General features: G+C 37.4%; 1 protein-coding gene across 1 annotated transcript in view; it reads right to left on the bottom strand.

Annotated features, from left to right (window-relative positions):
* Window positions 1-24,088, bottom strand: part of pth1r (parathyroid hormone 1 receptor) — a 79,743-nt gene that overhangs the window by 10,054 nt on the left and 45,601 nt on the right. The window contains 7 exon segments of the mRNA XM_042717742.1: window positions 3,428-3,522; window positions 14,433-14,478; window positions 14,480-14,555; window positions 16,741-16,747; window positions 16,749-16,775; window positions 16,777-16,818; window positions 16,820-16,854. Coding sequence (XP_042573676.1) covers window positions 3,428-3,522; window positions 14,433-14,478; window positions 14,480-14,555; window positions 16,741-16,747; window positions 16,749-16,775; window positions 16,777-16,818; window positions 16,820-16,854 — 328 coding nt within the window.

Below are 24,088 nucleotides of genomic sequence, written 5' to 3' on the forward strand. Positions count from 1 at the left end.
TGGTAACTCTTTAGATTACAACTGTTAACTTGTTGCTTATTAGCATGCAAATTACTAGCATATATTGGCTGTTTATTAGATCCCTTAAATCTTGCCCATACATAATCACATCTAATAACATCTACCTCATTTACTACCAATAAACAGCAAATTAAGCGTTTACTTAGGGAAAATACAGCTATAGTAAATAGTGAATATGTGCTCCGTAATCTAAAGTGTTACAGAAAGTTCTATAGGAGAAATTTGATTAATAAAACTTGGTTTCAAATTAGGGATAGTAAAAAAAAAAGACTAGACAAAAATTAAAGCCACTAAAAAAAATTTAAAAAAAATTTAAATAAAGTCAACCAAGTCCACAACCACGTCCAATTTGTTTTATAAAATCTCTTATTTGTATGCCCAGTGTGTAGACAATGCAAAAAGCTTCTTGTCTCATCATATTCAGATAGGAACTACACGAATCACGTAAATGATACCATATTTTCAATTCAAAACATTGAAATTTGAATAGAACAAAAAAGTTGAATAGTTTGCATCACTGGATTTTACTGACAGTAGTTTAATATTTCTGTCATAAAACAGTTGTCAAACATTAGATGTTTTACTACTTCCATCTTACCTCGAATTCTTTCAACCTAAAAACTGACACTTTGCTCCGGAATTCACGCTCTGCTTCTGTGAAAAGTAAACCCTGCCTACTTTAATTTGATTGGCCATCCTAATCACTTTGACATTGACGAGCAATGTTAAATCACTAAGGCTAAAAATGTAACTTTTAAACCTTTTTGTCATTGTAGCAACAAACTGAACCGTATAATTGTCATTTTCTTTGGTGAGCAGTATCCAATCCTATTTTTGTTAATTTAGAGAATGAAAAAAGAAGAAAAAAAAATGAGAAAACGAGAAAAAATGGCTAAAATGTACAAAGGTACAAAATGCACACTTCAGGTGTGCAGTCTGGTCTCTTTTTTTTCCAGCCAGGCATGTTGAAATATGAAACCTTCGGGGTTTATTTTTGTTATTCCTCTCACTCCTCTGGAGAGGTTCAGAGCAGCTGTGTGGAATCGCTTGCCTCTTCGTCATTAGACTAACTGCTGTTTAACCACTGTCCCATTGGGAACTATTGATCGGGAAGCTCCGGAGAGCCGATCCGTGTAGATCCTGGCTTCTCGAAGCGTGCCTCAAACACTGGAGCTAATGTTTGAGAGTCACCGTGCTGCATGGCTGATGTCCTGGAGCCCATGCACCTGAGACCATACTACTGACACGGTGAGCGCAGGGCATGGAAATGCTGGCAGCGGATCAGCAGTGGTCCAAACGAGCCCTTATTAAAGTCATTTTCCTGACCTGCATTTCCTGGTGCCCAGGCAATGGGCTGGCTCTTAAAAACACGGAGCACTGGAGCCGAGTCAAGCTAATATGGTACCTGTCAGCAGCTCGTTCCGCAGACGACCCGACCCTTTATTTGAATAAGCCCGCTGGATAAATAACGAAGGGAACCTCTTTGCATTAATTAGCAATGAAAATGGAACGATTGAACGCAAAAGTAATAAATGCACTCATATGTCTTAACATTGAAAAAGGGCCAGTACACACGCTGGGTGAACTATTAGAGAAACATTCATTTGATGCCATTCATTTGGAAAACCGATCGCTTCAGTCAAGTCAAAACACAACGTTTTAATGAAGTTTTAAATGTAAAATAGTCCCTTTCAGCACACTTGCAAAAACATTAACACCTGAACCATTGTGCCTTATTTCTGAAACACGAGCAGAACGTGCTCAATATCAATATAGATATATATATATATATATATATTCTTCTAAAATTAGCATTTTTCTCAGGCTCCTATGTTTAGGTTCAGTTATCTCACTTTAATGGCAATGCAAATAACCTATTCATTCATCAAAAAAGTGAAATTACTGAACATGCACACCGGAGCCTGATAAAAATGATCATTTTAGAAGAAAATTTCAAATGGCTCGTATGGGATTTTGCATCTGAACTCTTCATATACTTTGTATTTATGCAATTAGCAATTAATGTCTGATAAAGATTTTTCCATGATCTAATCTACATTAATAAATAATTACTCCTGATAACCATTAACAACTGTTTTACTACTGGTTTAAATACTGTGTGTTGAGGAACTCATTATTTGTACATACTGTAGCATAATAATGTATTAACAAGATAGGGACAAAATATAATAAACTATGAATTAACTATAATAAACTAATAGTTTGCTAATGATTTACAAGTGCTTTGTTACTATAAACCTATTAAGTATTACTAAAATTAGTTTTACAAATGATTTACAATTGTTCTGCTCATGTCTCATGACCATAAAAGACCATAAAAGCACACATCAACTCAACATAACAAAAAAAAAAGACTCAAAGTCATTTAGTTTATTATAAATCAGTTCTCCATCAAACCAGCATGTAAACATCGGCTGCTAGCAGACATTCAGCTGGAGTCTTTGATAAATGCATCTACATGAACAAAGTCTGCATGTGGATATCATAAAACTTGCATCAAGTAAACAAATCTAGTCAACAAAATGGGGCATGTATATTGTATTTAGATTGTAGCCTAAGAACCCTGATTAAGAACAATTTAACACTTCTATGGTGTTTAAGCAATCCAAATTTCTTTGTATTTATTGACAGATTGCAATATTTAAGCAGCAAATGCTGTGGAGGAAAAGCAGCACTGCAAAAAGCGTTTTGGCGCTGAACTCTCAATTTGCAAGACAAAAGTGAAAATAGCAGGATATGAGCTGCAGATTATAAACTCGCAATTGTGAGGAAAAAATGAAATGCTAGATATAAACTTGCAATTGCAAGTAAAAATCCTGAATTTTGGGGGTATAAAATCACAGTTGTGAGAAAAAAAGTAATAATTGTGGAATATAAACTTGCAATTACAAAAACACAGTCACAATTGCGAGATATAAATGCTCAATTCTGAATTTTTCTAACAATTTTGAGTCTATAACTTTTTTTTCATGCATTTGCATGTTTATATATGGCAATTCTGATTTCATCTCTGTTTTACAAATTGACAAAAAAGTACTACTTATGGAATACAATTTATGGTCTTAAATCACTGAAATTTCTGCAAAATAGATCTGCTGTTCAGCAGGAACAATGGAACTGATAAAGCTGTGCACACTGGCAAGTTCTATGCAAGAACTCTTATGAATCGAAGAGAAAATAAATAAATAAATAAAACATCAAGTAAAAAGACAATGGCAGAATATTTTATGCATAGATGTCTTGTTTGATGTGCCATTTTTGTCCAAGCAATACCATTTCAGCACAACCCCCAGAGTGAGGAAAATGCCCTTGCTTTTTAAAATTCTTCATTGTGAAGGGCTTCGTCAATTCTTTCTGTGAAAACAAGGAGGCAGGTTTTTCTTACCGAAAGTATCCTAGGATGACTGTTGCCACCATAAGTGATCCCAGAGAGATGGAGTACCCCACCGTGTAGATCAGGTAAAGTCTTTTAAAAACCTCCTGAGAATAAAGACAAAAATAAGGAAGTGAGAACAACAGCTAACAAATAACAGAACGGAAAACAGTTGTAGGTCTTGGGGTTCAAGCAAGAATATCAGAATTGGCATATAAAACAGACAATCATAGTATAAACAAATCATATATTGAACATGTATTAGGACTGACAATTGAAAAAAAAAACCATTACCATAAAACCAATAAATGAAATAGATGCAATTAGCATTTACATTTAGTCATTTAGCAGACACTTTTATCCAAAGTGACTTACAAATGAGGACAATAGAAGCAATCAAAATCAACAACAGAGCAATGATATACAAGTGCTATGACAAGTCTCAGTTAGCTTAACTCAGTACACATAGCATGTTTTTTTTAAATTATTATTATATAAGTCCCTTCTTGTTTTTTTTTTTTTAAGAGAAATTAATTCTTCATCTCAATATAGTATATTATGACCTTGTCTGAAACAATCCCAGTTTCGTTATGTTTACTGCTATTTACACCACATGAAAACACATGCCAGCAGTGTCTAATTTCTGTTTGGGCTTAAACTCAAAGCTCAAGCATTCGCATCTTTTGGTGTGTAAACAAAAGCAGAGCTGCTGAAGGAATTACCTATCCAATCTCTGCCTTTGGCGGTTTTTCTGCCAGAAGTGCAACTGTTTATTTGGAGAGCAAGCTGACAGCCGGTGACCTCTTGCAAAAACTGTTTGTCTGGAAGTTCAGAGACTCGACAAAAGCTGAGCGGTGAGCGGCCACGCTTTCAACTGCGATTACTTCAGGCTGTAGGCAGCCGAGCAAGTTCACATTGCGACCGCACTAACTGAGCGAGCTGGATCAGTGGTGTGCATTAGAGGAGAGCAATCTGGAGCTGATAGAACAAGAGATTTGTCAGCTGTTAACATTTAGCATGAGATGCGATGGCCAAACCCAGCGCTGTGTTAGTGCTGTTGAGTCGCTGCACTCCAAAGCGTTTCATTTGCATGGATGAATTTCTCATTAACTGCAGAAGTGGCTTTTGGGACTTGGGAAGCAAAAAGGCATGACCTCAAAATATAGATTCCTACACTCACCCAACCGTGTTCCAGATCAAAGGAAAGTATCTTCCAAAAAAGTGGCAAATAAAAAACTTGAATTGACCATAATTGACTATTTGAACGTTTGAACAAATATGTTTTGTGCGGAGAGCACCCAAGGACCTGGAAAGCTAATCTGGAAAGCCTTTGTGTCAGAATTGTTTTGAATATGAATAAATTAATCCCGAACTAATGATTGCAAAGGGACAGCTTGCTCAGACCTAAATGATGGATGAACAAATGAGATATGAGCAATGATGCATAACAGTAAATGTCAGAACTGAATTTGAGCAAATTACCTTAATGATCCACTTCATCAGGAAATTCACATAATACAGAGAAATTACTCATTTTGATCTATTCATGTCAAATTGTGGAACTAAAGATGAGTGGTATGACCATAAAATATGCAGTCATTTAGAGTTTATTATCCTGTGGTAGATATATCAGCGCTATCACAGTAAATCAGTCATTAATCTAAAATTAATTGTGAGAGCAAAATGAAATATACAACAGAGAAGGACGTGACTCAAATCACACACACACACACACACACACACACACACACACACACACACACACACACACACACACACACACACACACACACACACACACACATATATATATATTTCAAAATTTAATTGCAAAAAAGGCACAAAATGCCCTCTGTATGGGTTTTTGTCTTACCTTTATATAATGCGATACAATTTAGAAAAATCATATGAGCAAGGGTGATGTTTTTCCTGAATGAATCAGCCATTTGAATGAATCGGTTGAATGAATGGCTCACTCATTACTGCCGCCACCTACTGGTGGTTTTAGTTTTATATTTAGAGTATCATTTAAATTTAGCTGTGTAAATGCATTCATGCCACCTCTGAGTCTGAATGGTTTGTGTAAACATACGTAAAGCAACTTCAGATGCAGCTTCTGAAAACAATGTTATAGCCACATTGCAACCTTAAAGGTTTGTGTAATGTAATGTTTATTCAGTGTTTTTCTCATTTAACACGTTTCCATAATAGAACGTCTAGAACGTAATCCATAGGATTCTGCATAATAATGCAACAGGAACGTGTCAGTGGCCACAACGTCTGAAGCCCTAGAGAATCACACTGATTCATTAGCTGATGGTGTTGAAGAGACACCATAACACACACATCACAGCACACTGATGGGCTTAAAACCTGTCAGATTTGCTGCTATATACAGAACATAAACCCAGGCAGCTATAGAGAGTATCTACACAGTAATCCAGATGTTTTCTATTACAAGTTTCTGGTGAACTACATTGATTATGTTGATTCCATTGATTAAATTCAGTTCAGTCCTGTGAAGTGAAATAGTTTTTCACTGAGGCTTTAGCTGATGTGCATTCTTCATCTAAATGATAAATAGTTCAGTTCAGCCCACAGCTCAGCCTTTTGCCCGTCGACACAGAGATGAGAGAAACAAATCTAAACAAAACTAAACAAACAAAAAACTTCAGTGTTAACATTGATGACTAATAAATTGTGTTCATAATGTGGTTTGAGTTTTATAGGAATATGAAAGAAAGTGTTCTCATGTTGTTCCAAGACTGCATGTCTTCTCAAGACACGACAGCTTTGAGTAAGGACTAAATCAAAATTGAAACACTAATGGGGGAATTTATTAATCAGTTTTGACTCTTTTTCAACAGAAATACCTGCATCATATTCACAGAACACCTGCGTGCACAATGCTGAAAATGCACTGCGTCTCAGTTTTTAAATGAAGTCACTGACATTCTTCTCTGCACACACACACTTTTCTATGTAAATTATGCTAATTTAGCATAGTTTCTTATTCACAAAAATAATCCGGCACAATTTGCATTGTGCAGTTATTACTAAATGAAGCAGTAGGTTATACATTAAAAAATATATTTGCTGCTTGTTCAATGTGCTTAATAGAAAATGAGCTAAAGCAACAATTGCTGAACGTTTTGTCAACTTCATTTTATTGCGTTAAATCCATGTACAGTATATGTAATGTTCAAGTTTACTTCATCCACTTATGTTGTGACTATGACTCATTTTTGCTGCATTGACAGAAACCAGATTCCAAAAAAGTTGGGACACTGTACAAATTGTGAATAAAAACAGAATGCAATGATGTGGAAGTTTCAAATTTCAATATTTTATTCAGAATACAACGTAGATGACATATTAAATGTTTAAACTGAGAACATTTATCATTTTAAGAGAAAAATAAGTTGATTTTAAATTTCATGGCATCAAACACATCTCATAAAAAGTTGGGACAAGGCCATGTTTTACCACTGTGTGGCATCCCCCTCTTCTTGTTATAACAGTCTGCAAACGTCTGGGGACTGAGGAGATAAGTTGCTCAAGTTTAGGAACAGGAATGTTGTCCCATTCTTGTCTAATACAGGCTTCTAGTTGCTCAACTGTCTTTGGTCTTCTTTGTTGCATCTTCCTCTTTATGATGCGCCAAATGTTTTCTATGGGTGAAAGATCTGGACTGCAGGCTGGCCATTTCAGAACCCGGATCCTTCTTCTACGCAGCCATAATGTTGTAATTGATGCAGTATGTGGTCTGGCATTGTCATGTTGGAAAATGCAAGGTCTTCCCTGAAAGAGACGACGTCTGGATTTGGGAGCATATGGAAGACCTTTCATTTTCCAACACCTTTCAGCATTGATTGTGCCTTTCCAGATGTGTAAGCTGCCCATGCCACACGCACTCATGCAACCCCATACCATCAGAGATGCCGGCTTCTGGACTGAGCGCTGATAACAACTTGGGTTGTCCTTGTCCTCTTTAGTCCGGATGACATGGCGTCCCAGTCATCCAAAAAGAACTTTCAAATTTGATTAGTTTGACCACAGAACAGTTTTCCACTTTGACACAGTCCATTTTAAACTAGCCTTGGCCCAGAGAAAATGCCTGCGCTTCTGGATCATGTTTAGATATGGCTTCTTTTTTGACCTATAGGGTTTTAGCTGGCAACGGCAAATGGCACGGTGGATTGTGTTCACCGATAATGTTTTCTGGAAGTATTCCTGAGCCCATGTTGTGATTTCCATTACAGTATCATTCCTGTATGTGATGCAGTGCCGTCTAAGAGCCCGAAGATCACGGGCATCCAGTATGGTTTTCCGGCTTTGACCCTTACGCACAGATAGTCAACTTCAAACTCTTTGCAATTTTTCTCTGAGAAACTCCTTTCTGATATTGCTCCCCTATTTTTCGCCGCAGCATTCGGGGAATTGGTGATCCTCTGCCCATCTTGACTTTTGAGAGACACTGCCACTCTGAGAGGACTCGTTTTTATACCCAATTCTGTTGCCAATTGACCCCTAATAAGTCTGATTTCATTCTGTTTTTACAAATTGACAAAAACCGTACTACTTCTGGAATACACTTTACTGGTCTATCAATCACTGAAAATGTCCGTCAAAATAGATCTGCTGTTCAGCAGGAGACGATGGATACTGATACAAGCTGTGCACTCTGGGGCAGTTCTATCACGAACTCTTATGACTCGAAGAGACGGAACTACCGAAATAAATACAACATCAAGTCAAAAGACAATGGCAGGAACTAGGTTATGCCTAGATGCCTTGCTTTGACATGTGCCATTTTTGTCCAAGCACTACCACTTTCAGCACAACCCCCAGAGGCGAGGTGAAAAGTGCCCTTGCTTTCTAAAAAGTCCGTCCGATTGTGAAGGGCCTTCGTCAATTCTTTCCTGTGACACACTACGTCGGCGAGGTTTTTTATTCTTAACACGTAAAGGATTCCTAAGGATGACTGTTGCCACCATATAGTGCTCGGCAGAGCGATAGATTACCCCAGCCGTGTATATCAGGTAACAGTCTTTACAAACCATCCTGGAAGAAATCAGACGAAATACTAACGTGAAGTAACAACACTACGCGACCAAATTAACAGAACGGAAAACAGTTTGGAGGTCGTGGGGTTCAAGCAAGAATCTAAGAATGTGCTCTATATTATACCAGTACAATCATAGTATCAACAAATCATTATATTGAACATGTATTAGAGGACTGACCATTGAAAAAAAACCATAAAAAAAACCATCCAATAAGCAAGAAATAGCTGGCAATTTGCATACACATTTACGTCATTAACAGACACTTTTATCCAAAGGTGGCCGTAACAACTTAGGACAATAGAAGCAATCAAAATCAACAACCGAGCAATGAGATGCCAAGTGCTATGACAAGGTCGCAGTTAGCTTAAATCAGTACACCTAGCATGTTGTTTTTAAAATTATTATTATATAAGTCCCTTCTTGTTTTTTTTTTTTTAAGAGAAACCTTTTAAAATCGAATATTCTTCATCTTCACTTACAGTATATTCTAATGACCTTGTCTGAAAACAATCCCAGTTTCTTCTTTATGTTTACTGCTATTACTATACACCAGCATGAAAACACATGCCAGCAGTGTCTAATTTTCTGTTTGTGGCTTAAACTCAAAAGCTCACAGCCTGTCGCATCTTTTTGGTGTGTAAAACAAAAAGCAGAGCTGCTGAAGGAATTACCTATCCAATCGTGTCCTTGCCTTTGGCGGCTTTTTCTGCCAGAAGTGGCAAAACCTGGGGGTTTTATTTGGAGAGCAAGCCTGACAGCCGGTGACCTCTTGCAAAACTGTTTGTCTGGATAAGTTCAGAGACTCGGGACAAAAAGCTGAGCGGTGAGCGCCACACTTTCAACTGCGATTACTTCAGGCTGTAGGGCAGCCGAGCAAGTTCACATTTGTGACCGCTCGACCCGCACTTAACTGAGCGAGCTGGATCAGTGGTAGTGCATTAAGAGGAGGGAGCCAATCTGGAGCTGATAGACAACACAAGATTTGTCAGCTGTTATAACATTTTAGCTGAATGAGATGCGATGCGCCCAAACCCAGCGGCTAGTGGTTAGTGCCTGTTGAAGTCGCTGCTGCACTCCAAAAAGCGTTTTCATTTGCATCGGATGAAATTTTCTCATTATAACTGCTGAGAAGTGGCTTTTTGGTGGACTTGTGGAAGCAAAAAAAGGCATGACACCTCAAAATATAGATTCCTACCACTGCTCCGCAGCCGTGTGTGTTCCAGAATCAAAGGCAAAGTATCTTACCAAAAAAGTGGCAAATAAAAAACTTGAAATTGACCATAATGCCCGCTGCCGTGTGGAACTATGCGATTTGACAAAACGTCGTTGAACAAATATGTTTCTGTGTCGGAGAGCACCCAAGGGGACTTGGGAAAAGCTAATCTGGACAAGCCTTTTGTGCTCAGAATTGTCATAAATAGGAATAAATTAATGCTCCCGAAACTAATGATTGCAAAAAAGGGGACAAGCTTGCGGCGGACGCTGCCTGATAATGACTGCGACTACCACACAACTGAGATATGAGACAGCTGTGAGAGCATGCAGCGACCAGTAAAGGGCAGCAACTGAATTTGAGCAAAGTCCTTACCTTAATGATCCCACGTTCATCAGGCAAAATTCATCATAATACAGAGAAACCTACTGCTTACTCTTGTGATCTATTCATGTTCAAATTGTGGACACGCAAAGATGAGTGCGGTATTGACCATAAAATAGGCAGTCATTTAAGCAGTTTATTATCCTGTGGTAGATATGTCAGCGCTTATTCACAGTAAAATCAGTCATTAATCACTAAAAATTAAGTGTGAGAGCAAAATGAAAATAATACAACAAGAGAGAAGGCCCGTGACTCAAATACAATAGCACCCCCACACAGCACACACCACTCCACACACACCAACACACACACACACACAACCACAACACACACATCACACACACACACACCACACAACACACACCATATTTATATAGTTTCAAAATTTAATTGCGTCAAAAAATGGCACAAAATGCCCTCTGGTATGGGGTTTGTTTTGTCTTACCTTTATAAAATGCGATACAATTTAGCGAAAATCATATGAGCAAGGTGATGTTTTTTGCCTGAATGAATAAGGCCATTTGAATGAATCGGTTGAATTGAATGGCTCCTCTTACATTACTCCACGCAGGCGGCGCCCACCTAATGGTTGGTTTTAGGTTTTATATTTAGAGTAATATCATGTAAATTTAGGAGCTGTGTCAATGCATTCATGCCACCGTCTGAGTCTGAATGGTTTGTGTAAACATACGTAAAGCAACTTCCGATGCAGCTTCTGCAAAAAAACAATGTTATAGCCACCATTGCAGCCTTAACCGGTTTGGTGTAATGGGGTAATGTTTATTCCGTGTTTTCTCATATTTAAAACACGTTTCCATAATAGAAAACGTCTAGAAACGTAAACCCATAGGATTCTGCATAATAATGCAACAGGAACGGGTCCAGGTGGCCACAACGTCTGAAGCCCTAGAGGAATCATTAGATTCATTAGCTGATGGTGTTTGAAAAGATTGGACACCATAACACACCCACAATCACAGCACACTGATGGGCTTAAAAAACCTGTTCAGATTTGCTGCTATACTAACAGAACATAAACCCAGGCAGCTACAGAGAGTATCTACACAGTTAATCCAGATGTTTTTCTATTACAAGTTTCTGGTGCGAAACTACATTGATTATGTTGATTGCCATTGATTAAATTTCAGTTCAGTCCTGTGAAAGTGAAATAGTTTTTCACTGAGGCTTTAGCTGATGTGCATTTTCTTCATCTAAAATGATAAATTATTTCAGTTCAGCCCACAGCTCAGCCTTTTGGGCCCGTCGACACAGAGATGAGAAAACACAAAATCTAAACAAACACTAAACAAAACAAAAAACTTCAGTGTTAACATTGATGATTAATAAATTGTGTTCATAATGTGGTTTGACTTTTAATAGGAATATGAAAGAAAGTGTTCTCATGTTGTTCCAAGACCTGCAGTTCTTCTCAAGACACGACAGCTTTGGAGTAAGGACTAAATCAAACATTGAAAAAACACCTAATGGCGGGGGGAATTTATTAATCAGTTTTGACTCTTTTTCAACAGAAATACCTGCATCATATTCACAGAACACCTGCGTGCACAATGCTGAAAATGCACTGCGTCTCAGTTTTTAAATGAAGGTCACTGACATTCTTCTCTGCACACACACACTTTTCTATGTAAATTATGCTAATTTAGCATAGTTTCTTATTCACAAAAATAATCCGGCACAATTTGCATTGTGCAGTTATTACTAAATGAAGCAGTAGGTTATACATTAAAAAATATATTTGCTGCTTGTTCAATGTGCTTAATAGAAAATGAGCTAAAGCAACAATTGCTGAACGTTTTGTCAACTTCATTTTATTGCGTTAAATCCATGTACAGTATATGTAATGTTCAAGTTTACTTCATCCACTTATGTTGTGACTATGACTCATTTTTTGCTGCATTGACAGAAACCAGATTCCAAAAAAGTTGGGACACTGTACAAATTGTGAATAAAAACAGAATGCAATGATGTGGAAGTTTCAAATTTCAATATTTTATTCAGAATACAACGTAGATGACATATTAAATGTTTAAACTGAGAACATTTATCATTTTAAGAGAAAAATAAGTTGATTTTAAATTTCATGGCATCAACACATCTCAAAAAAGTTGGGACAAGGCCATGTTTACCACTGTGTGGCATCCCCTCTTCTTGTTATAACAGTCTGCAGACGTCTGGGGACTGAGGAGACAAGTTGCTCAAGTTTAGGAACAGGAATGTTGTCCCATTCTTGTCTAATACAGGCTTCTAGTTTGCTCAACCCGTGCTTAGGTCTTCTTTGTTTGCATCTTCCTCTTTATGATGCGCCAAATGGTTTTCTATGGGTGTGAAAGATCTGGACTGCAGGCTGGCCATTTCAGAACCCGCATCCTTCTTCTATGCAGCCATGATGTTGTAATTGATGCAGTAATGTGGTCTGGCATTGTCATGTTGGAAAATGCAAGGTCTTCCCTGAAAGAGACGACGTCTGGATGGGAAGCATATGTTGTTCTAGAACTTGGATATACCTTTCAGCATTGATGGTGCCTTTCCAGATGTGTAAGCTGCCATTCATGCCACACGCACTCATGCAAACCCCATACCATCAGAGATGCAGGCTTCTGAACTGAGCGCTGATAACAACTTGGGTTGTCCTTGTCCTTTTTAGTCCGGATGACATGGCGTCCCAGTCATCCAAAAAGAACTTCAAATTTGATTAGTTTGACCACAGAACAGTTTTCCACTTTGACACAGTCCATTTTAAACTAGCCTTGGCCCAGAGAAAATGCCTGCGCTTCTGGATCATGTTTAGATATGGCTTCTTTTTTGACCTATAGGGTTTTAGCTGGCACGGCAAATGGCACGGTGGATTGTGTTCACCGATAATGTTTTCTGGAAGTATTCCTGAGCCCATGTTGTTGATTTCCATTACAGTATCATTCCTGTATGTGATGCAGTGCCGTCTAAGAGCCCGAAGATCACGGGCATCCAGTATGGTTTTCCGGCTTTGACCCTTACGCACAGATAGTGACAACTTCAAACTCTTTGCAATTTTTCTCTGAGAAACTCCTTTCTGATATTGCTCCACTATTTTTCGCCGCAGCATTGGGGGAATTGGTGATCCTCTGCCCATCTTGACTTTTGAGAGACACTGCCACTCTGAGAGGCTCTTTTTATACCCAATCATGTTGCCAATTGACCTAATAAGTTACAGATTGGTCCTCTTGCTGTTCCTTATTAGTACATTTAACTTTTCCGGCCTCTTATTGCTACCTGTCCCAACTTTTTTGGAATGTGTAGCTCTCATGAAATCCAAAATGAGCCAATATTTGGCATGACATTTCAAAATGTCTCACTTTCAACATTTGATATGTTATCTATATTCTATTGTGAATAAAATATAAGTTTATGAGATTTGTAAATTATTCCATTCCTTTTTTACTAACAATTTGTACAGTGTCCCAACTTTTTTGGAATCGGGTTTGTACAATAGTTTATTATTTTTTTTTTATTTATTGTTAATTAATAACTGTCTTTTTTCTCAGTTTACGCAAAATCTACGTTGAATATACCAGAAACTAGTAAAGGAGTATAACTGAGCTGAATAACTGAAAACATTACTAAGTTCAGCTAAAAGTTTACTGTAAGTTTAACTGTACTGCATGAGAGAAAAAAACAAACATACAGAATCTATTAAAGTAACATTTTGGTACTCAGTTTGTTTGTCTTGATTTTATGTTGAGTAAAAGAGTACCTAAATTTATATAAACAGCTATTAACAGTCTAAATTCAAGTAAATTTCCTAGATTCCAGTTTATTCAAGTTCTATAATTTTGAGTAAATGGAGAAAAAAAAAACAGTTTAAGCATTTAATGTTTAATTATGTTGTACTTTTAAAAGAGTCTCTGTGGATTAAATAATGTATATTATTTGTCACTGCAGTAATATTAGCACAGCTACTGTTTATTGAGTGAAGCAACACAAGTAACTGTAGCCCAGTGTTGCAGAGAAATTATATTTCAAACACACACCATTTTAGTCATTGTCCAGGTATATGTCTATACATTGCATCCATTTATATGTTTGTTTGCTTCAATGTAATTTGTCTAGGTCAAGTTGCCTACATAATTCCTTAGTGAATCAGATACAAAACCAGTTCAGTCAAAATGTGCAAGAAAACACTTATAGCAGACGGACACCATGAGGAATACAACATGAGGCATATTCTGAATTAATCAGCAAACGATCAGAATATTTAGTTTTGGGTGATGGTACTTTAAATCGAATTTACATATTCAAAATTCTTGTGGGTGAACTCAGCTGATAACAGCAACTGTAAGGTGGAAGGTCTTACCCTCTCTTGGTCCGGGTCATAATGGGTGAGGAATTTGGCACACTCTGTAATTAGCCCAGGTTTTGTTGTTATTTGACGCCAGCTCCCAGGTCCCATTGATGTCACAGCGCCGGTACGCACGTCCTGTGGATACAGCACAACACATACTCTAACAAAGCAACCGTGCCTTTATTTTAGGACATTCGTGTATTGATTTCTCAATCAGACTGGACAGCATAGAGCCACAGTGTATGAAAATTATCAATGTTTGCCACTACTAGCATCAAAACTGTGCTACAATATATGGACTGAATTATTGATAAAAGGAATACAATTAATTATTAAATTATTAAACAGCCTTGAGGACAGACTTGAGTAAGATGTCCAATTAGTGTTTTCATGTGTAGGTCTCTATTGTAATTAATGGATCTCTAAAGCTCTACTGCAAACACTGTTTAATAAGAAAGCTTGTTGTTTGGAAAGCAGTTTGAATCATCATTCAAATTTGCTCAAAATCTATTGTTACTACTGTTAGAGAACCTCACCTTTTGCAACAAAGTGTTACATTATTGCGTTAATTCAAGAATTAACAAAATATAACCTAAAACATATAAATGTAAACTTTAGAAAATATACCTTTTTTATGGAAAGTAATGTGTTAGGTGCTTTTTTGCATCAAAAAGTATGAGTTTTTCAGCCTTCTAGGATATTCGGTAAAACTTTAATTAAGGACCTACCGTATATAAGGATCAATTCTCACTATTAAACTAGACACTTATTAGCATGCATATTACTAGCATATACTTGTAAAGCACATATTAATGCCTTATCTGCATGACCAATCTTAGATCCCTTAATCCACTCTATACCTAAACTTAACAACTAGTTTACTAACTGATAATAAGCAGCAAAATTAGATGATTTTATTAGGTGTATTATGCTATAATGAGAATAGGTCCCTAAATAGGTCCCCCATATCTTAAACTCAAATTATGAAAATATCAAAGTGATGAATATGAGTGTTGTAACACAAATGTTCTCAAATTGACTCATTATATCAGATTTTGGAAATGACTCTTTGAAAACAAAGAAAATAGGAAATAGGTTCTCAGGAAATAAATGAGTGAATGAATAAAACTACACAAACAGCTCTATTGTATCTTTCCAGATAGCTGTCTGATTGCATAACATCCATTATATGTGTAATGTGTTTCTTCCAACACTGATTACTGCTGTAGAATAGCACCACCCTACTCAGTTACAATTTGTAAAGCTACAGTAGCACTGTTTGTATCTACCCAGGCTCATTGGAAATATGTGCCTTTACCTACATTTCTACAAAACTCAAAAACGTACCTAAACGTACAAACTGTTGCAGTTTTCAGTTGAAGTGAGCACTGGAGGCAGTAAAACTCCAACCACTTTTATTTCTTTTTACTCAAAGTATGATTTACAGAGACAGAATTTCGAATAAGAAAGCCTAATTTCACACAATTCCTTGCACAATATTAATTTATGACCTTTAAAACAATTTTAACATGCTGTGAGATTTGAAAATTTATCATGTTTTTTGAAAGTTAGCATCACATATACAGCTTCTTATATATATGCGTTTTCTAATGCAGTATGTTTCGTCTGTAGCTCACCGTGATACAGCGTGGCACTTGCGAGGTCAAGCACTTTGAACCCTGTTTAAATGACGATACGACAAAAACAGCTCAAAATGTGGATATAAGGATTTAAAATAGCAGGGTTGCATAGCAGAATACATGCCAATGCAGTAAATACGTGGCCACGGTCACGTATTGAATGCGCATTTTAGCACCACCCACTGGACATTTCAATTTTAATCTGCAGCAAAACGTGTTGCAGAAATGTTGCCTCAAGCATGCATTTCCAATGCGCGCCTGGATTGGTTTGTATGTTTTCTCCCTGGGATTATTTGCTCATGGTTACATGTCACTTTGGCATCTGCTAAATGAATAAATGTAAATGTAATGAAGTCAGGAACAGCACTGCTAGTGCTCAATTCACTGTCCAGGGTCCACAATACATCCTGCTTTATGAAAAAACACACCCTGTTTTTGTTATGAATACAAGTCAAGCATGTAAAAATGTATGGAAGTATTCCAAAATGTTTGTCTGAAAGACGAGGACAAGAATTTGGAGCACAAAAACAATGATAGAAACTGAGGAAAAAAGCACAGATTTTGGAGGTGGCGGCTTCCAAATATGTGCATCCTGGAGGTTGTCCAGTATTGTCAAGGGAGGAGCGCCATGTGCATTAGACATGTACCTGTTAGCCACAGGTCACTGGATGCAAGCTCACCTTTGTGGGTTGAAGTCATATATGTACTCCGGGCAAGGCAGTGGACACCATGCTTCCAGGCAGTCCCTTGGGCCAGCAAAACAATGCCATCCCACTCCGGCATGCAGTAACCCTCTATAAACACAAAGCAGGATTGACATTTAGATAGCGCAAACTCTACCACTCCAGGACCTGCACCACCCAACCACTCCAGCACAAACAGGCGAATACCCTCCTCCACAATCTGTGGACAGACGTCCAGAAGATACAGTGTAGTTGACAGGAAGGTTCTCTCTGGCACTGGGACACATTTAGCTGAGTGACAGTGCTACAATCTCTGCTGGTCTATCTGCTCGATATATTCAGACAGAACAGAAATTGTCAATCACTGTAACCAATGCATAGCTTTCAAAGCACTGTTATCTTGTTTGCCCTTTACATGCATGTTTCTATTGTAGTTGAAAGCCAACATGAAATAGCATTCGTAACCGATTTTGTTTCAGTAATCTGATGTGAAACAGGAAAATAATTCAAAAATAAAAAATCATTGAAATTTAACTTGATCATGAAAAGTGTTCCAGTACAAGAACAAAACCTGGGTTAAAAAGTAAAGTTGTTACAGTAATAACAATTTTATGCTGAAAAGGACATATTTGTATGGACATTTTTGAATTGTGCACAAACACAAACAAAAGGGTTTTGTGTTGACTTCTAAAGACACAGCTTCAAAAAAGCCCATTTTGTGTAGTCTCCGATTTCAGGCTCTATTTCCCTGGTGGTATGCAAAAGATACAAATTTATGCATTTCTAATGCAAGGACAATAGTTGATATGACACTTTTCAATCTTAGTGACCTGACAACTACTTTTCACGTCTGGACATTAAACCAAATACTATTGATCGTGCACAACATGTTACATGGATAACATTAGAAAAAGGAAGGGTGTTTGTGTTCGACTTTCAAAGACACTCCAGTCAAAACATTCTGGTTCCCTTGTGACATCTCCCGATTTTTTCTCTAGTTTCCACCTGTGTTATAAAGGAATGCATTTTCAATGATCCAATCACCAAGTCACGATGCACGCACACTGTTTTCCACCTTGCATTTTTCAACTTGACATCCTTCTGTTTGTCTCCTTGAGTGGTAACCATGTACTTCTGTTTGTTAGAGCTTCATACTCCAGTCTGACCTGGAAAGTCACTTCCATATAACCAGTGTATGGTTCCTGGATTGTTTAGTGAACCAACAAATACTATTGTGGTTGAACATCCATGTTACATGGATTTCGAGTCATGATAGAAAAGAGAATGAATGGAAAATGAATGATGCATAGGGATTAACCAAGTGTTGCACCTGCTTGTTCCTAAAGTGCAACCGTTACCTTTGTACACCTGGTGTGATTTCCTACTCATAATTGATTTTCTGATGGTTTTAGTGGGCCACAACATTTTGTGTTGCATCCTTTGTGTCCCTTGCCCGTACTCTTTTGCTTTTTAGTTGTCTTGCCTCTGTCCAGTTATTGTGACCTGTTGCTGTTTGTGTTCTAGCAGTCAAACTCCAGTTAGGCCAGTGGGATTCTGCCAGCTTGTTTATCCCAGCCTTTGGAGTGCCCCACAGGCTCTGACCCCTGGATTTGCTGTATGGATGGCTGCTTATATTTACGATCCCTGTCTGTCATCGACAAAGTCCTGCTTCAGGTCCCTAAAAGTTTCCTCACCACCCTGCCTTTCAACCACTCTGCCCTGCCTGATTATCGACCTGTCTGATGTCAAAAGTTTGCTGTCTCTGGACTTATCACCTGTTTTGATTCTCACTTGGCTCCATTCTCTTACAGTTATTTCTTTTATGACAAGTTTCCGAATAGCTCAGCATGGTAATGGGTATGCCAATATTATTTGCGGGGGTGCATTTGATCTTGGCAGAATAGATTTGTTATGCATGCTACTGCTGCAGCTGATTATTGCTGTTGCAGAGCAAGTTTTGAGACTTGCTACCGCCAATACATCCACAGACATGCTCCTGTGAGCATGTAATAGATTTAATAACCGTGTAGCACATCTAGACAGGTGGAGCTGGGGGAGGTGGAGGGATTCTGATACAGAAAACACAAGAATCAGACCATTTAACTGTTCAGTAGTAATCTAACTGGCTGCAGATGCAACTATGGATATAAACAGGCAGAAAATATCCAGTAAAATTTCTGGATACTTTCTGAAAGTTTCCAAAAAACGTTCAATTTTTTCCTAAAGTTTCTACAAATTTTCCAGAAATGTACTAGAATCTTCCCCTTTGCAACCCTAGATGCAACAAATGAGCTCATGCCATGTAGTAAATTATGTGATAGCTATCAGATTACATGTAAAAGACTTACCAGTCTGTGCAATCTAGAGTTTCAAGACTGTTCTAGATAATACAGAGACTTGCTACAGGCGATTCATACACAGACACATTTTTGTTAGCATTTAATACATACTGCTGCTGCACAAGTAACTTAGATGAAGTCATCCATAGCACATCTAGACAGGTGGAGCTGGGGGAGGTGGAGGGATTCTGATGCAGAAAACAGCTCAGCAGGAAGCATATAGCATATAGCATGTAAAGCACCTACCTGATAGTGTGCTGCAAGACTTGCTTATAGCAAACACCAAACCAAACCATTTAGCTGTTGTGCATCATACTCATTGGCTGCAGATGCAACAGAGACCAATTATATTGTGCCATGTAGTAAATGACAGCTAGTAGGTTCTAGAGAATGTAAAGGATCACCCTATCACCCTGCACTATCTAGAGTTTAATGACTGAACTAGATAGTTCTATCATGACAGCAGTGATGGATGTGACAATTGTAATTTATCTGGATGTGGAGGAATAGAATATTAGTGCTATTATAGTAAGTACAGAGACTTTGCCAATACATACACAGACAAGATGCTGGTGCTCACAACAGCATACATGAAATTACCCCCCATCAAAAGCAGGAGAGAGAAGAAAATAAATGAAAAAAAAAACAAACAAAAAACAAAAAAACAAACAAGCCAATATACATACCTGCTGCTCTAGTATGTATATAAAACATGCTGCTGCATCAATAGACATGCATATATCCAGCTGCTGCATCAATAGACATTCATATATCCCCAAATATAATATAGCCCTCAAAACAAGCAGATCTACTACCAAGACATATGTACAGCCACTGCTCTGACAAGCAATGAGAACTGCATAAACGCTAGCTATGTGTGATTCGCAGCATGGTTTAAACTCTTTGAAAAAAAAAAAAAGTACAAATCTGTTTTTGGTGAACTATCCCTTTAAGGACCTTACAGCCTGCGCCATCTAGAGTTTCATAACAGAACTAGATATTTATACTAAGTAAAATTTGGTTGAAAAATTATCTCACTCTTGGGTCCTCTCTCCCCACAGAGAAATGCCTTTTTGTTTTTTTCCACATTTTCTTGGCAACGCTAGTATTTCTGGCTTTGTGTATTTTTTTTTTATATTTATGTGTTTTTTTTTTTTTTTATGTTTTTCTGGCTTTCCGTCGCTGTTATTGAAACCAGCTGCCCCCAACTTGCCACAAATAACTAGTTAAGGATAAATCTCGGCGTATGGCTTTACTGCAGATTCATTATTTTCCTATGCCTGTAATTAAAGACTTTCAGAGGGAAAATCAAAGCATATGATGGAGCTCATTTCATATGCCTGGAGACCAGCTTGTCATTTTTTTGCGAATGTAATTAAAGGAGAGTTTCAGACAACAGGCCAGTTTTGCAGGACGCTTGTCATGGAGGCAGTGTGCCTTGTGTGTTTCACATTTCCAAAATAACAATAGCCAAAAGTCAAAGTTTTTGTCTTATACATAGAGCATTAAGCCGCAGACCGCCTCCAATAGCCCAGTGGTTTCAGATAAAACTCCACACAGAAATATCACATATATAATTTCCCAAAATCCAAGGTTACGAGGAAGCTATCATCGTATCTGATGAGGCTGTGGCTATTGATGATGTCATTTGGGGTTTCTAAATAATATTTGTCTTCTCGAGATCCCTTCTCGCATGAGATTCGGGCCTGGCCCGAATTGTGCCGGCGTTTTGATATATGAAAGCTTTTATAGCAATCTGGTGGTGTTATTTTACAACCACCAACCGCAAAGTTTGAGCGTCAGGCTATTTTCACACACAGGCCAGAGAGTCTCAGGGCTTGTGGAAGCCACATCCCTGCACTGTGCGACCCATGCTGAAACCTCAGTGTCTCTCTCAATGAGAACCTTGTTCATGCCCTGCCATGGAGACTTGGTCTTAACCGAAGCACAAATGTTCAATAATAACAAATAAGAGCTGTGCAGTGCAGCGAGCTCTGAGGCAAGGCCTTGACTTGAGGTTGGGCTCTGCCACCTCCAGCCTGGACTAGAATAGATAAACCGACTCAGCTAACTATTTGCTGAGCAAACTATCTCAGATACGCACGACGATGCGATGGTCTAATAATAGTTGGCTCGAAGGTTAGTGGAGAATGCCACATGAATTGCACATAAAACGTCAAGGGTGGTCTCACAAAGACATGGTCAGGGGCGAGGCAAAGCCACTGCTGAATCAATCCTTGTGTCTCGAAGGTTAGTGGAGAATGCCACATGAATTGCGACGAACTCTTGAAAAATAGACTTGTTGTTTTTCTGCTACTCCTGTAGGAAATCTCCTTAATGTGCTATGACATGCATTTATTGTACTTGGGCCAGAAACGTCTTCGGCAATTCCTCACAAAATCAAGAGAACACTGAGCATTGCTGCGATGGCGGTGACAGTGACGAGTGCTTAGTGCATCATCTGAGAAAAAATGGGAAGGGAAATTCAATTCATCTGTTCTCCATGCTAAACGCTGGTACAATCCCAGATGCTACCAGAATTTATAACACTGTTGAGATGATAAAATTCACACAATGATATGACCATGCTTTAAAAGACCTTAGGAGGAAAATGGGTAACACTTTAGTATAGGGACCAATTCTCACTATTAACTAGTTCCTTATTATCATGCCTATTATTACCATATTGCCCATTTATTGTTACTTATAAAGCACATACACTTATTCTGCATGACCATATACTACATCCCTAATCCTACTCAATAACTTTGTATAATAAATTTCAGACCATGCGCCAGGTGCGCTGAAATTCTTTATTTTATATGTGCAATTATTAAAACAACAACAACACAACAACACAAATTACTTTTGCTATCCAGTTTCAGGTTTTTTCACTCAACCTCAACAAAACAAGTGTCATATAATTCTCTGGAATCACTAGGTCAATATTTATCAAAATGTTGAACTTTATTATTTGGATGGCTATAACAGGGTCTTTAAAACAAAATATGGGTTTGACCAAGTTTACCCAGATGCCTTTAATTCTTAAATTGTTAAATAATGCATTGTATCGTTTTAAACATCATAAAGCATCTTAACTCTGACAATTGCTGCTTGCTACTTCATTCTTTCATTTTTTAAAACAAATTTATCGATCCAGATACAAAAAAGTGAAAAGTGTGACAATTGACCCAAATACAAAATGCACTGCAACCATTAGCAGTCACACATCTGGTCTCAGCACTTCAGAAAACAGCAAAAAAGACGCCAGGCACGCTCTGTCTCAGAGGTTACATGCTTAGCCTAATTTTCAATAGAAGTTCTATGATCAGAAAGACATGTGCATCCTTCCCAAAAGGGGTCAGAAAAACAGCCACCAGAAAGAGCAGAGTCATCAGGTAAACCGGTCAGATCTGACTCACCCATCCAACACAGGGCCGAGAGCAAAGACCAGATCACAGGAAATCTCGCCCAAGATCCTGCACAAATAACATTACTTGGAACTGATTTGAAAAACATAATTTTCCTTTTTATTTTAGGATGATTTTTGTATGTATTTGTAGTATTCTGAAGATGGCAATGGTAACAATAACAACCACAACAATAACCATTTACCAGTCGCCACAGAATCAACATCTCTGTTAAATCTTGTGAGAAGCATTCAAATTCAGCACAGAATTCTGTTAAAGCTACAGGTATCAGAATATAAACGCCACTGATGTGGAAACCAGGAAAAACATTGTTCTTATATAACAAATCACCACCTCAACTACCCTAGACAGCACAAATACATCTGTAAGACGTCTGCTAAAGATCTGGGAAACATCTGCTGCATACTCTGATAAACGTTTCAGAAGCAGTTTTACATGCATTCTTATATTTGACATCTGACAGGTAACATCTTAGAGATGTATTGCAGATGAGCAAGCACTCTTAAAAATACATCTTGCATATGTAAATGCAGACATCAAATAGACATCTCCGAGATTGAGTACATGTGCGATTAGGGTGAGTGCTTTATTGTCAGGTGCTGGTGCCACCTTCTGTAGAACTTAATGGCACTGGTGTCCTCAAATGTTAGTCTGGAGTCCTACAATGTTTCTCAAAGTCAGAAAAGTCATAACAGTGTTAGAAGAATGTTATATGTGGTATATTTTCACTGCAAAACATTTTAGGCCGCAAAAATCTGAAAAAAGTTCCACGAAATCCTGGAGGGACTGATTTACTATTTACAACTGAACTTTATAAATACATAAATTACATTAAACATATTGTCTATTTTCTTTTCTTTTTCATTCACATTTATTTATTCATTCATTCTTAACTACTCTTCTGCTTCCTTCTTTTGTATTCTCTAACTGAATCTACAATGTCATAAGAAATTTGCATATTCTGTATCTATAGACATTATATGTTGCTAACTGTACATATATATAGAATATCTCACATGTATTGAAAGGACTATATATAGCACTATATATACTATGTTTCTTTATAGGTCTATTTTTGAATTTGGGGTGTTTCCTTTTTTTCCTTTTGTTGTCTTTCTTTTATCATGTTTTATCTCTTTGTTTTAATAAATAATAATAATAATAATAATAATATAATAATAATATATATATATATATATATATATATATATATATATATATATATATATACATGATTTAAATTTTGACATATACTATTACTTTACTGCATGAAACTTACAGGAATGTGGATTTGTTTCTACATTCTCTGAACAATGGGTCTGAATGCAGTTATTGAACATCCAGGATAAACAAAAGGATTTTTGTAAGAAAATATGTTTCAAATAAAAAAAATAATAAAAAAATACACATTAATTTATTAAAAGATTTCAGATTCAACAAGTTTTGTTTACATGAACCCTAAATTTGCAACCTGATTCACATATTTGTTTACAACTGCATTACATGTATTCCAAACAAAACTTGATCCTATAATAAAATGATCATAAACTATTTTACTCCTTCAGTCATGCACAC

The sequence above is a fragment of the Cyprinus carpio genome, chromosome B2 (genome assembly GCF_018340385.1).
Source record: "Cyprinus carpio isolate SPL01 chromosome B2, ASM1834038v1, whole genome shotgun sequence".
Lineage (NCBI taxonomy): Eukaryota > Metazoa > Chordata > Actinopteri > Cypriniformes > Cyprinidae > Cyprinus > Cyprinus carpio.